Here is a 14,169-nt window from a genome sequence, read left to right on the forward strand (position 1 = left end):
CATTTTTCTCAAACACTTAAAAGTGTTACCTTTTGCTAATTGTTACTCAAACTGCTGACAATAATTTATGCGGCTTGGATCTTTCTGGGTGTGGGGGGGGCGGGTAGGTGGGGCGAGGAATGGAACCAATAATGGCAGGCAAGATAGAGGCCAAGAGGGAAACGTCAGATCGCAACCTCCAATTTCTTTTTTTTAATTTATTTATTTTTGGCAGCGTTAGGTCTTTGCTGCTGCCTGGGCTTTCTCTAGTTGCCACGATCAGGGGCTACTCTTCTTTACGGTGCGTGGGCTTCTCATTGCAGTGGCTTCTCTTGTTGCCCAGCCCCGGCTCTAGGCGCGCGGGCTTCAGTAGTAGTGGCACAAGGTCTAAGTAGTTGTGGCTCACAGGCTCTAGAACGCAGGCTCAGTAGTTATGGCTCACGGACTCAGTTGCTCGGACCAGGGCTCAAACCCGTGTCCCCTGCGCTGGCAGGCGGATTCTTAACCACTGCGCCACCAGGGAAGTCCCAACCTCCGATTTCTTTTGAGTTTCAATTTTTCTTTAGGTGGTCACCGACCCGAATGGTTCCAGTACCTACTCTGATCTTCACCTTCCTCTTGCCTTTCTCTCCTCTCTCTCAACCATTTCTCCGGGATTCCTGGGTCTCCTGGCTTAGCAGCTGACCACTTCCCTTGTAGGTCCGCCCTTCCTTCCTAGCCCCATCCCCAATTTCAGCCCTCGCCCAGGAGCCCTCTCTGCCTCCGCAGCAGCCCCGAGCGAGGCCAGGCCAGGTCGGGAGGCCGCATGCCCACGGGGCGGGGCCTGGCAGCGGCCGCGGGTGGAGGGGCGGGCTCGGCTGGGCGCGGCGGCGCAGGCGCACTGTGTCCGCCGAACCGGACCGCAGCTATGGAGCAGGCGCCTCCCGACCCCGAGCGGCGTTTGCAGCCTGCGCCCCTAGAGCCGCTGGGCCACCCTGACGCTGGGGTGGAGTCTGTGGTCGGTGAGGAAGCGGAGGGGGTCCGGGACGAGGGCCCCGGGGACGGCACGGTGAGGAGAAGGGGCGGCAGAGGTCGCCCGGCCTGGGTCGGGGCCTAGCGGGCAAGGCTGGGCTGGTCTAGCCTGGCCGGGGCTGGTGTGCTCGGCCGAGAGGCCCCGCGGTGACTGGGAAGCGGGGTGGAAAGGCCGGGCCACAGGTGCAGAGTCGGGGGGAGGCTCAGTGGGAAAAGGGGGTTCTGAGTAGGGGGCGAGCGCCGGGCGCTGCAGGACCACCGGAAGGGTGGAGGGGGCGCGGCGAAGGGAGCGGAGGGCTTTCTGTGGGTGCGGCTCGGCGGTCGTGGAGATGGGGCCCGGAAAGCGCCAGGCTGGCGTAGGTGCGTTTTTCAGGGTCGGGGAGCCTGGGAGTTTGGACCTGAAGAGGAACGCTGATGTTTCTGGCATCTTGTAAGGGGTTGTGCGGAGGAGAAGGCTTAACGGAGGCACCGTGGGCAGTGGCAGCGGTGTTTGAGAAGGAAGAGAATGGGGGACTTGCAGAACAAGCCTGGGGCAGTAAGGGTGGTTGGCTTGGTGTCACCGTCAGGAGATGGAGCAAAGTGTTAGAGTCATGAAAAAGTACAAGTGAAAAAGATTTTTTTAAAAACTCCTTATTTGACTGTAATTTCTTCATTTGGGGTCGGTGCTCTGTCTCCCAATGGAGACGTGCCATGGATATCCCATGTATCTGCTTTGCGAAGCTCCTTCGGTAATTAGTGATTTTCATTTGCTTGAGGAAAGGAGAAAATGCATCATTTTATATTTGTAATTGCTTTCATTCCGAAGTGTTTTCCTGCATAATGCAAGATGGGTAGACCAGGTTGAACTGAAGCGATTCAGAAACTCAGTGGAGTACTTCTCATCAGACCACCCTAATCAGAGTGTGCATTGCTCATCCATTTTGCTTCTTTTTTTCTGAAACAGGTGTTAGTGCTAATGCAAAACTGCCCATCCTTATGATCAATGGATAAAGAAAAGTTAAAGTTGTTTGCTGACTGAAGCTAGAAAGACTTAACTAGCTAGGAACTTCAACATAGGAGTTGAATGTTTTGCCTACTTGGGGGAGATGTCGAGATATATAGGATAGCATGAAGACTTTTATGGGTGAATTTTAAGTTTTTCATTTAATTTCTTCCCAAATTCTAGAATTATTTGTGGAGAGGTCAGTATCTCATACAAAATGTGAGAGAAGTGTGTGTATTCTGTAGTGCATAAACTTGGCTCTTAAATGATTTGCTTTTTTAATGAAGGTTCCCATCTGTGACTTAGTTTTTCTGTTCTCTTAAAAAGAAAGGGAGGGAGGGAGGGAGGGAGGAAAGAAGGAAGGAAGGAAGGAAGGAACTTTTATTGTGAAGTATACCATTAATGCAGAGAAGGGTCTCACAAAATAATTATCAGTTCCTTTGAAGCCTCCATATATTCTCCTGGGTTACATCCACTCCCTCCACCACAGAAGTAATCTATATTCTGAATTTTGTATTAACAATTCTCTAGCTTTTTAAAAATAATCTTATGGTAAGTGTCCCTAAACAATATGGTTGTTTAGTTTTACTTGATTTTGAAATTTACATAAGTGGACTAGTTTTACTATGACTTCCTTTCTTTGCTCTATAATGTTTTGGGGATTCATTGAAAATGTAGCTTAGTTCATTTATACTCATGGCTCTATAGTATGCCATTTTATAGATATTCTACAGTTGATTTCTCTTTTCTTCTGTTTACAGACACTGGCGTTGTTTCACAAGATTCTTGCTATTTCTAAAAGTTACTACTACCATGAACTTCTTCCTGCATATTCTTGACGCAAATGTCTCATATAAACTTAACAGTGGAATTGCTGGATTATAGGGTGGTAGCATAGGATATAGGGTAGTAGGTAGTGCCAAATTGTTTTTTAGAGTGAATATACCAATTTGTATTCCCATCGGTAGTGCCTCATGCTCTCTGTCCTTATCAACACAATATTTTCAGACTTTAAATTATTTGCCAATCTTGTGGATATGTGTTAAAGCAATTTTAGATTGTTTCAAAAGGTAAGAGTCATGTCTTTTGTTAGCTACGTCATGAGTTTAATTTTGATTATGACGAACATTTTGGTAATTTTTTTGTGAAAGCCTTTGGATACTTAATTAACTAATATGAAGTTGTAACTATAGTATAAAATCCATTTATGTTTATTTAAAAGTGATTATAAATATCTCATTAAAAAAAAACCTATGTGTTCAGTTTAAGATATTTGAAAACCCAAATATGCCATCATACAGTAAAAGTTGTAGTTACACAGTGTTACCTGACTCTTCAATAAATATGTGTTGCAGGAGACCATTCGTTATTGCCCAAACTTAAGGGTTTCCTCAAACAACTCTGTAATTTAGTAATTTATAGAGATATAAGCCATTTGGACAGATATTTCAGAATCACCAGGAGTTTAAAAACACACGTTCACATGTACTGTGTACGTTGTCCCCTCCTCCTAAAAGATTCCTCAGTCTCCTCCTTAGAAGGTCTGCTCGTTTTCCCTGTTCGTATCCTCTCTTCCACTCCAGTCCATCCCCAGTTGAGAAGTATTGCAGTAACCGCAGCCAGGCTGCTACTGTTACTGGTAGATAGGAATGTGGTCTGGGCAGACATGTAAGTTACATTTGTTATTTGTGCTAGGCACAGTAAGGCTCTACTTTTCATTTAATTTTCAGAATTACCCCCAAAAGACATATAAAGATGAGGAAGCAGAGGTTGAGAGAGAAGTGATTTGGCCAAGGGCACAAGCTAGTCAGTGGCATGGTGGGATGTGAGCCCAGGTCTGCCTGGCCTTGATATCAGTGCTTTGTTCATTAAGGCATGCAGCTTCATTCCAAAAAAAAAAAAAAAAGTTAAAAATAGTCTTGTAAATTGTAAAATACTGTATTTAAAGTTTTTTCCTTTAGTTAAGATTAAGTTGTTACGTTAAGAAGAAAAAAAGGTCTAAACGATGTGTTGATTTATCAATCAGTTTTTCACCACAAAGATACCTATGCAGATAGTGGGCAGAGATGGCAAAAAGCCTCATCAGCCTTATTTTTGACTGCACATTTTGGATGGAGAGGAAGTTGTACCAGTTGCCCTACACCTAGGGCTAGTGGAAACAAGCACTGTCTAAGGGTTGCAAATCTTTTCTGGTTTTAAACGTCACTAATTAAGATCCTTTAAATTCTGTTGTAAACTCTTTTTCTGTATTATCTTATTTTTCTTTCTGTGAGTCTTCATCCTCTTCCTTTCCATTGTCTAATTAGAAGTCTCCTTTCTTTTCATACTTTTTCCTTATAAGGAAGAGTGTATTTTTTTTTAAGTATTGTCAGTTTTATTTAAAGTAGTTTAGAATATGAAAAATGAGAGATGAATTCAGTCTCCAAGAGAGTAGTAATTAGTCCTGGCAGAAGAGAGAGGAAATAGCAAGGGAATGGACGTAAAAATACTTCTTTTTTAGGCTGGAAGATTCCATTGAGTTGGCAGTTAACAGTATTTGCTCAGAGAAGAACCACTGCCTGAGGGATTCATAATGATTTTTGTAGGGAGAGGGGTCTAGGCCTAGGAGTGCTGGTGGCGGCTAAGGCTGCTTGAGCAACCGATGCTTGAAAATGCCTATACACAATTAGCACCTTCACAGATTGGCAGCACAGAGCTAAGTGGAGGAGGCCAGAACTGTGGGGAAGGTTTGAGGCATTTGTGGGTGAAGATAACATGAAAAAGGAAAAGAAAATGTATAGGCATAGTTACAGAATTTATCAGTTTAGTAGCGGATAATTAAGTCATTCTCAAGAATGTTTTCCTCATTTTCTACCTCAGCAGCTCTCAGATTTTTTTGGAAGGTGACTCACAGTACAAAATACATTTTTACATCATAGTCAGTATACATATACTTGTATACATAAGTGTTGTTTCAGGAAACAATACTTAACCATTACTTCACGTAGTGCCCTCTTATATTTCTCTCTTCTTTTTTAAAAATTAATTAATTATTATTTTTTTTGGCTGCATTGGGTCTTCGTTGCTGTGCGTGAGCTTTCTTGAGTTGCAGCGAGCGGGGACTACTCTTCGTTGCAGTGCAGTGGCTTCTCTTGTTGCGGAGCACGGGCTCTAGGCGCACGGGCTTCAGTAGTTGTGGCTTCTGTGCTCTAGAACACAGGCTCAGTAGTTGTGGCACACGGGCTTAGTTGCTCCGCGGCATGTGGGATCTTCCCAGAACAGGGCTCGAACCCATGTCTCCTGCATTGGCAGGCGGATTCTCAACCACTGTGCCACCAGGGAAGTCCCTTGAGTTTGGGTTTGCCTGATGTTTTCTCATGATTAAATTCAGGTTATGCTTCTTTGGCAGAAATTGCCACTAAAGTGATGCTGTGTTCTTCTAATTGCTTCTTACCATTTTGCCCACGATTAGGTTTGGTCACTTTTTCTGCCAGTCTTCTCCAATATAAAGTTACTCTTTTTCCCTTTGTAATTAATTTTTTGTGGACATAATTTTTTTCTTCCAGTTTTATTGAGATATAATTGGCATACAGCACTATATATGTTTAAGGCATACAGCATAATGATTTGACTTGCAGTCTTCATGAAATGAACATCCATCAGCTCATATAGATAGAAAATTTAATAAGTAGAAAAGAATTTTTTTTTTCTTGTGATGAGAACTCTTAGGATTTACTCTCTTAACAACTCTCATAGGGGCTTCTCTGGTGGTGCCGTGGTTAAGAATCCGCCTGCCAATGCAGGGGACACGGGTTCGAGCCCTGGTCTGGGAAGATCCCACATGCCGCAGAGCAACTAAGCCCGTGAGCCACGACTACTGAGCCCACCTGCCGCAACTACTGAAGCCCATGCACTCTAGGGGCCCGCGTGCCGCAACTACTGAGCCTGCATGCTGCAACTACGGAAGCCCATGCGCTTAGAGGCTGTGCTCCGCAACAAGAGAAGCCCCTGCTTGCAGCAACTAGAGAAAGCCCACGTGCAGCAAGGAAGACCCAACGCAGCCAAAAAAAAAAAAGAAAACAACCCTCATAAATAACATACAGCAGTGTTAATTATATTTATCATGTTGTACGTTCCATCCGTAGTACTTATTTATCTTATAACTGGAAGTTTGTACCTTTTGACTGCTTTCATCCAGTTCTTTTTTCCCGTATACCTCACCTCTGGTACCACAAATCTGATCTCTTTTTGTGGGGACACACTTTGAAACTATGAAAATATCTTGTTTCCTCATCAAAATTTCTGTTTGTCTGTTTCATTATGGACTCGTGGATTTTATTTTATTTTTTAAACTTTATTAAGGTATAATTTATATACCATAAAATTCAGTCATTATGAGTATATAAATTCAGTAATTTTTAGTAAATTTGCAGAGTTGCACAACCATCACTGCATCCTAGTTCTAGAACATTTCTGTCATTTCCCCAAATTCCTTCATTTCCCTTTGTAGTTAATCCCCCTTCCCACCCTTAGCCCTAGGCAACCACTGTCTGCTTTCTTTATAAATTTGTCTTTTGGATATTTCATATAAATGGAATCATACACTCTGTTGTCTTTTGAGTCTGCCTTCTTATAATGTTTTTGAGGTTCATCCATATTATAGCATGTATTAGTCATTTCTTTTTGTTACTGAATAATAGTCGATTGTATAGATATATCACATTTTGTGTATTCACCATTTGATGGAAGTAGGGTTATTTTCAGTTTTTAGCTATTATGAATATTACTGCTATGATGAATATTCCTGTGCAAGTCTTTGTGGGGATATATGTTTACAGTTCTCTTGAGTTAGACTTGAAGGAGAGTAATTGCTGGGTTATATGGTAAGTTTATGTTTACTTTTTAAGAAACTGCCACTGTTTTCCAAAGTGGCTGTACCATTTAACATTACCAGCAGCAATTATGAGGCTCACATTTCTCCACATCCTTGCCAGCACTTGGCATTGTCTATCTTTCTGATGATGGCCATTCTAGTGGCTGTGAAGTGGTTTTAATTTGCATTTTTCTAATGACTCATGGTGTTGAGCATCTTTTCAATAAGCATCTTTGCTTATTGCCATTTGTATATCTTCTCTGGTGAAATTTTATTCAGATCTTTTGCTTATTTTAAAATTGGATGGTTTTCCTTTTTACTGAGTTGTATATACGTGTTGTTCAGGTATTCTGGATACAAGCTTTTTCTTTTTTTAATCAGGTAATGAGATTTATAGATTTTTTTTCCCCTAGGCTGTGGCTTTTTTCTTTTTCTTAATGGTGTCTTTACAAGAGCAAAAATTTTTAATTTAGACAAAGTCCAGTATATCAATTTTTTTCCTTTTATGGGTTGTGGTTTTGGTATTGTATCTAAGAACTCTTGGCTTATCCCAAGATCACAATGATTTTCTCCTTTGTTTTCTTCTAGAAATTTCAGTTTTAGCTTTTTTTTGGCCATGCCGAGTGGCTTGCAGGATCTTAGTTCCCCAACCAGGGGTTGAACCCGGGCCCTCGACAGCAGAAGTGCAGAGTCCTAACCACTGGACCACCAGGGAATTCCCCAGTTTTAGCTTTTATATCTGAGTATGTAAGCCATTTTGAGTTAATTTCTGTGTACCCTGTGAGTAAAGGGTCTACTTTTTTTTTTTTTTGCCTGTGGCTATTCAGTTGTCCCTGCACTGTATGTTGAAAAGACTCTCCATTCGCTGTTGACTTGCCTTGGTGTGTTTATTAAAATCAGTTGATCTTAAATGTAAGGGTTTATTTCTGGATTCTCAGTTCTGTTCGATTGATCCATTGATCTCTATGTCTGTACTGCCAATACCCCACTGTCTTGATTAGTTTAGCTTTTTAATAAATTTTGAATAGTGTAGGTCCTGCAACTTGTTATTTTTCAAAATTGTTTTGGCTATTCTAGGTCCTTTGTATTTCCTTATAAGTTTTAGGAACAGAGTATCAGTTTCTACAAAAAAAAACCATGCTGGGATAAAGTATTTTTAAAGGAACAATATGTTAGTATGTTTTATAATATTTCAAGCATGTCCTGTATACGTGATGCTTCTTTGTCATTTGGACTTTATTATTGTGAAATCTAGGACAAATCTGGTCTTTATTCTTTTATAGTGGTCTTGTTTTTTATTTTTCTGCCTTAGTCTTCTTAGGATTTTTTTTTAACATCTTTATTGGAGTATAATTGCTTTACAATGTTGTGTTAGTTTCTGCTGTATAACAGAGTAAATCAGCTATACGTATACGTATATCCCCATATCCCCTCCCTCTTGCGTCTCCCTCCCACCCTCCCTATCCCACCCCTCTAGGTGGTCACAAAGCACCAAGCTGATCTCCCTGTGCTATGCAGCTGCTTCCCACTAGCTAGCTATTTTACATTCGGTAGTGTATATATGTCCATGCCACTCTCTCACTTCGTCCCAGCTTACCCATCCCCCTCCCCACGTCCTCAAGTCCATTCTCTATGTCTGCGTCTTTATTCCTGTCCTGCCCCTAGGTTCTTAAGAACCATTTTTTTTTTTTTTTAGATTCCATATATATGTGTTAGCATATGGTATTTGTTTTTCTCTTTCTGACTTCACTCTGTATGACAGACTCTAGGTTCATCCACCTCACTACAAGTAACTCAGTTTCGTTTCTTTTTATGGCTGAGTAATATTCCATTGTATATGTGTGCCACATCTTCTTTATCCATTCATCTGTTGATGGACACTTAGGTTGCTTCCATGTCCTGGCTATTGTAAATAGAGCTGCAATGAACATTGTGGTACATAACTCTTTTTGAATTATGGTTTTCTCAGGGTATATGCCCAGTAGTGGGATTGCTGGGTCGTATGGTAGTTCTATTTTTAGTTTTTTAAAGAAGCTCCATACTCTTCTCCATAGTGGCTGTATCAGTTTACATTCCCACCAACAGTGCAAGAGGGTTCCCTTTTCTCCACACCCTCTCCAGCATTTATTGTTTGTAGATTTTTTGATGATGGCCATTCTGACCGGTGTGAGGTGATACCTCATTGTAGTTTTGATTTTGCAGTTCTCCAATGGTTAGTGATGTTGAGCATCCTTTCATGTGTTTGTTGGCAATCTGTATATCTTCTTTGGAGAAATATCTGTTTAGGTCTTCTGCCCGTTTTTGGATTGGGTTGTTTGTTTTTTTGATATTGAGCTGCATGAGCTGCTTGTAAATTTTGGAGATTAATCCTTTGTCAGTTACTTCATTTGCAAATATTTTCTCCCATTCTGCGGATTGTTTTTTTGTCTTGTTTATGGTTTCCTTTGCTGTGCAAAAGCTTTTAAGTTTCATTAGGTCCCATTTGTTTATTTTTGTTTTTATTTCCATTTCTCTAGGAGGTGGGTCAAAAAGGATCTTGCTGTGATTTATGTCATAGAGTGTTCTGCCTATGTTTTCCTCTAAGAGTTTTATAGTGTCTGGCCTTATATTTAGGTCTTTCATCCATTTGGAGTTTATTTTTGTGTATGGTGTTAGGGAGTGTTCTAATTTCATTCTTTTACATGTAGCTGTCCAGTTTTCCCAGCACCACTTACTGAAGAGGCTGTCTTTTCTCCGTTGTATATTCTTGCCTCCTTTATGAAAAATAAGGTGACCATATGTGTGTGGGTTTATTTCTGGGCTTTCTATCTTGTTCCATTGATCTATATTTCTGTTTTTCTGCCAGTACTATACTGTCTTGATTACTGTAGCTTTGTAGTATAGTCTGAAGTCCGGGAGCCTGATTCCTCCAGCTCCGTTTTTCTTTCTCAAGATTGCTTTGGCTATTTGGCATCTTTTGTGTTTCCATACAAATTGTGAAATTTTTTTATTCTAGTTCTGTGAGAAATGCCATTGGTAGTTTGATAGGGATTGCATTGAATCTGTAGATTGCTTTGGGTAGTATAGTCATTTTCACAGTGTTGATTCTTCCAATCCAAGAACATGGTATATCTCTCCATCTGTTTGTATCATCTTTAATTTCCTTCATCAGTGTCTTATCGTTTTCTGCATACAGGTCTTTTGTTTCCTTAGGTAGTTTTATTCCTAGGTATTTTATTCTTTTTGTTGCAGTGATAAATGGGAGTGTTTCCTTAATTTCTCTTTCAGATTTTTCATCATTAGTGTATAGGAATGCAAGAGATTTCTGTGCATTAATTTTGTATCCTGCTACTTTACCAAATTCATTGATTAGCTCTAGTAGTTTTCTGGTAGCATCTTTAGGATTCTCTATGTATAGTATCATGTCATCTGCAAACAGTGACAGCTTTACTTCTTCTTTTCCAATTTGGATTCCTTTTATTTCTTTTTCTTCTCTGATTGCTGTGGCTAAAACTTCCAAAACTATGTTGAATAAAAGTGGTGAGAGTGGACATCCTTGTCTTGTTCCTGATCTTAGAGGAAATGGTTTCAGCTTCTCACCATTGAGAATGATGTTTGCTGTGGGTTTGTCATATGGCCTTTATTTTGTTGAGGGAGGTTCCCTCTCTGCCTACTTTCTGGAGGATTTTTATCATAAGTGGGTATTGAATTTTGTTGAAAGCTTTTTCTGCATCTGTTGAAATGATCTAGGATTTTTTTCTTTATGCTGAAGATATTTAATTTTCTAAATCATTATACATGGGCCACATGCCTTTCAGTTTGGAGCTGTAGAAAAAATTTTTTCAATCCAGAAAAGATTTTTGTTGGTTTCCTTTTTAGTTATACAGATTATTATCTCTGTTCTGTTTCTTCTGATTTCTTCTTCAAGAACTTCTATTATTTAAGCGTTGGTTCTTAGTTTTCCTTTTTTTAAAATCATCTTTCATCATTTTCACTTTTTGGGGGTCATTTTTTCATTACCATTCTGGGAGAGCTTACCATCTTACTGTTTTGATATTTTTGCAGTGTCAGTTTTACAGCCTAGAATTCTATTTTATTTTTTGCTATTTATTTTTCTTTCTTTGCATTCTTTCTCTTCTGAGTTAGCTCCATGCTCATCTCCATCTGCCTGTTTTTTGTTTTTTGGCCTGTTTTCTTTTAATTTTATCTTTTCCCCATAATTTGTACTATAACAATGAATGTGATATATTTTCTTTCTTGTGAGATTTAAATAAGATTAACTAAATGAGTGCTATAGATATGCCAACTCTTTTCATCTACAGTCCTGAAAGTTGTTATATTAAGGTTGTCATTTGTCTTCATTTTGTCTTTAATCCTAAAGAACGCCACAGATGAACATTAGCTACTAGATGGTGAGAATTCCTCAGGCAAGCAGTGAACCACTGAGCTCAGGCACCTTGTCTCAGTTATCTTCCCATTCCTAATGACTGTCATTGTATTGATAGATAGTCAGTAAATATTCAGTTATTGAATTGATAGTTTCTTATTGTTCCTTTTATCATTGTTATCTGTTTTATGCTTGCTTGTACTGTTTCACTGTTTGCAACATTTTTAAAACTTAAAGTAGATTATATTCATTTTTACTCACTGAATTGGAAATAAAGAATTTCATCAGCCTTTTAAGTATGTCCATCTTCTATATTTATTTGGTCTTAAGTTAGGTAGAAAGTAGCGATTCACATATCAAGCATCTGCATTTGGGATGTTATTCCTTTGAATATAAGTGTAGGATGTGAGTGTAGCGTCACTCTTTAGTGATGTTCTTTACTCTAATGAGAAGTCCACTTTTAATACATCTAAAATGTCGTGTCTTACTAGCACACATTATAAATCAACTATACTTCAATTTAAAAAATAAATAAATAAAATATTATGTCTCTCTTTAAAACACACTCCTGGTCCCATCTTCCAGTCATCAAGTTTATCCATTTCTCAATATTTTGAATGTGTCCTTTTAACAATTATGGTATTAGTTGTGTTATTCTTGGCATTGTTTGTACTTCAGTATGACAGGATAAGCAATTTTATGTCATCTACCAAATCCTGCTGGTATTTTTGTATGCCAGTCTTTAGTTTTTATGATAGTTGATTTTATTCTTTTATTTTTTCCTTCTGTGTAATTGGATGGCATAATGGGGTAAATTTATGACTCACATGCATTATATTTTTGGCTGGGAAATAGTTTGCTTTATCAGTTATGTGCTTCCAGAATTCAGAGAATTTTTCACTGGAGTACGTGATGGTAGTAAATCAGTGCTTGGCTGTGGGCCCCAATTTTTTATATGTATAATCTCAACCAGTGAGGGCTTCATAACCCTGATGTTGAGTGGTTTGTGCTTATGTAATTTTTTGAGCCTTTTAATTGAATGATTTCCTCCTATCTTATTTTCTCTTTAGTACATAAACATAAAACTTTTAATAAAAGTGTCTTGTTTGACAGCAGAGTGGTTTTTGTTTTTGTTTTGTTTTGGGTTGGCTCTTACTTCTCTGTCCTTTATCTTCTTTTAGCATTTTTACCTCCTCCATTTTTCTTTAACATTTCGGGTGGTACTTCCTAAGTGTGTCATCTTTATTCATCACTGATTTAATTTTGTGTACTGTCACATAGCTTGTTTTGTCTTCATAGTAAGTACACAGGTTTAATTTTCTGTGTAAAGTATCATCATGGGTTTTACTGCATGCATCTTTTTCTTTAAACTTTTGGTGTATCCATCTTTTTACTTATATCTCTTCTTCACAGACTAACCCCAGTTATAATATAGTACAGAGTTTTTAATTAAAACCCACTGAACTTTAAAAGTGAGCAAGGGAGAAAAAAACCAAAGCATAGCAGTTATCGCATGGTCTCACTGTGTCTTTCTTGTTTAAACTTGGAGTTACTTTGGATATATTCAAGACCCTTCTTCAGTGGCACACTTCCTACAGAAAGAGCCTATGAACCACCTGTGATGTCTTTGTCATTTTCTTCGGTGCTTTTATACAGACCTGGGGATGATCTAGCAGAAAAGAAAGAAGTCTCCTGTTCTTAAAACCTGCTGTCTCAGATAAACAAGGTCCTACTGTATATAGCACAGGAACTATATTCATTATTCTTTAATAAACCATAGTGGAAAAGAATATGAAAAAGAATATACATATAACTGAATCGCTTTGCTGTACACCAGAAACTAAAACAAGTTTGTAAATCAACTATACTTCAATAAAAAAATGAATAAATAAATAAAAGCAATATTTTTTTAAAAAATAGGGAAACCTGCTGTCTCACAGTGGAGCCTGTTAATCACTGCCAAAAAGTTTAGGCAGGGACTTCCCTGGTGGCGCAGTGGTTAAGAATCCACCTGCCAATGCAGGGGACACGGGTTTGAGCCCTGGTCCAGGAAGCTCCCACATGCCACGGAGCAACTAAGCCTGTGCGCCGCAACTACTGAGCCTGCGCTCTAGAGTCTGCGAGCGACAACTACTGAGCCTGTATGCCACAACTACTGAAGCCCGCGCACCTAGAGCCCATGCTCCGCAACAAAGAGAAGCCACCTCAGTGAGAAGCCTGGGCACCACAACAAACAGTAGCCCCTGCTCGCTGCAACTAGAGAAAGCCCGCACGCAGCAATGAAGACCCAATACAGCCAAAAATAAATTAAAAAAAAAAGGTTTAGGCAAATTTATGGTTAAATATGTGATGACTCCTGCTTTTTTTCTTTTTAACCTGCCTGCTAAAAATCTCACATTTTGCCATATATGTAGTATTTTACATTTGAGATAGAGATTTGACTTTGGTAAAATAAAAAGATTAGATATCAGGGACTTCCCTTGTGGTCCAGTGGTAAAGAGTCTGCCTTCCAGTGCAGGGGACGCGGGGCAACTAAGGCTGTGTGCCACAACTGCTGAGCTTGCGCACCTCAACTTAGCCCGCATGCTGCAAACTACAGAGCCCATGCGCTCTGGAGCCCACACGACAATGAGAGAGAGAAAACCTGCTCGCCAAAACTAGGGAGAAGCCTGTGCATCGCAAGGAAGAGCCCGTGCACCGTAAGGAAGGGCCCGCACACCACAATGAGCACCTCAACAAAAGATCCCACGTGCCTCAATGAAGACCCGACGCAGCCAAATAAATAAATAAATATTAAAAAAAGATTAGATATCAGTATTGAGCATCATTTGTCTTTGTATATAGTGTTTTTAGATTTTTTCATGTGTATTTCTATATAGGTTTATTCTTGGTTACTGTGTGAAATGTCTACATTTTATTTTAATTTTTTTCTCTTATAATCTTGCCTACATTTTAATAACTAATATGGCACTTCTTAAA

The 14,169-nt window shown here is 39.5% G+C and overlaps 1 protein-coding gene and 1 non-coding gene across 3 annotated transcripts in view; one reads left to right on the top strand and one right to left on the bottom strand.

Annotated features, from left to right (window-relative positions):
* Positions 1-846: 846 nt before the first annotated feature.
* Positions 847-14,169, top strand: part of SNX4 (sorting nexin 4) — a 65,724-nt gene continuing 52,401 nt past the window's right edge. Inside the window, exon 1 of one of the 2 annotated variants that reach the window (XM_059920920.1) lies at positions 847-1,027. In XM_059920920.1, the coding sequence (XP_059776903.1) occupies positions 887-1,027 (141 nt within the window). In that variant the 5' untranslated portion in view covers positions 847-886. The remainder of the gene's footprint in view (positions 1,028-14,169) is intronic. The other variant, XM_059920921.1, reaches the window with a different exon arrangement.
* TRNAR-UCU (transfer RNA arginine (anticodon UCU)) lies at positions 7,467-7,539 on the bottom strand. Its single transcript has one exon. It is a non-coding gene; the product is annotated as a tRNA-Arg (tRNA).

Source organism: Balaenoptera ricei, chromosome 4 (genome assembly GCF_028023285.1).
Source record: "Balaenoptera ricei isolate mBalRic1 chromosome 4, mBalRic1.hap2, whole genome shotgun sequence".
NCBI classification, from domain to species: Eukaryota; Metazoa; Chordata; class Mammalia; order Artiodactyla; family Balaenopteridae; genus Balaenoptera; species Balaenoptera ricei.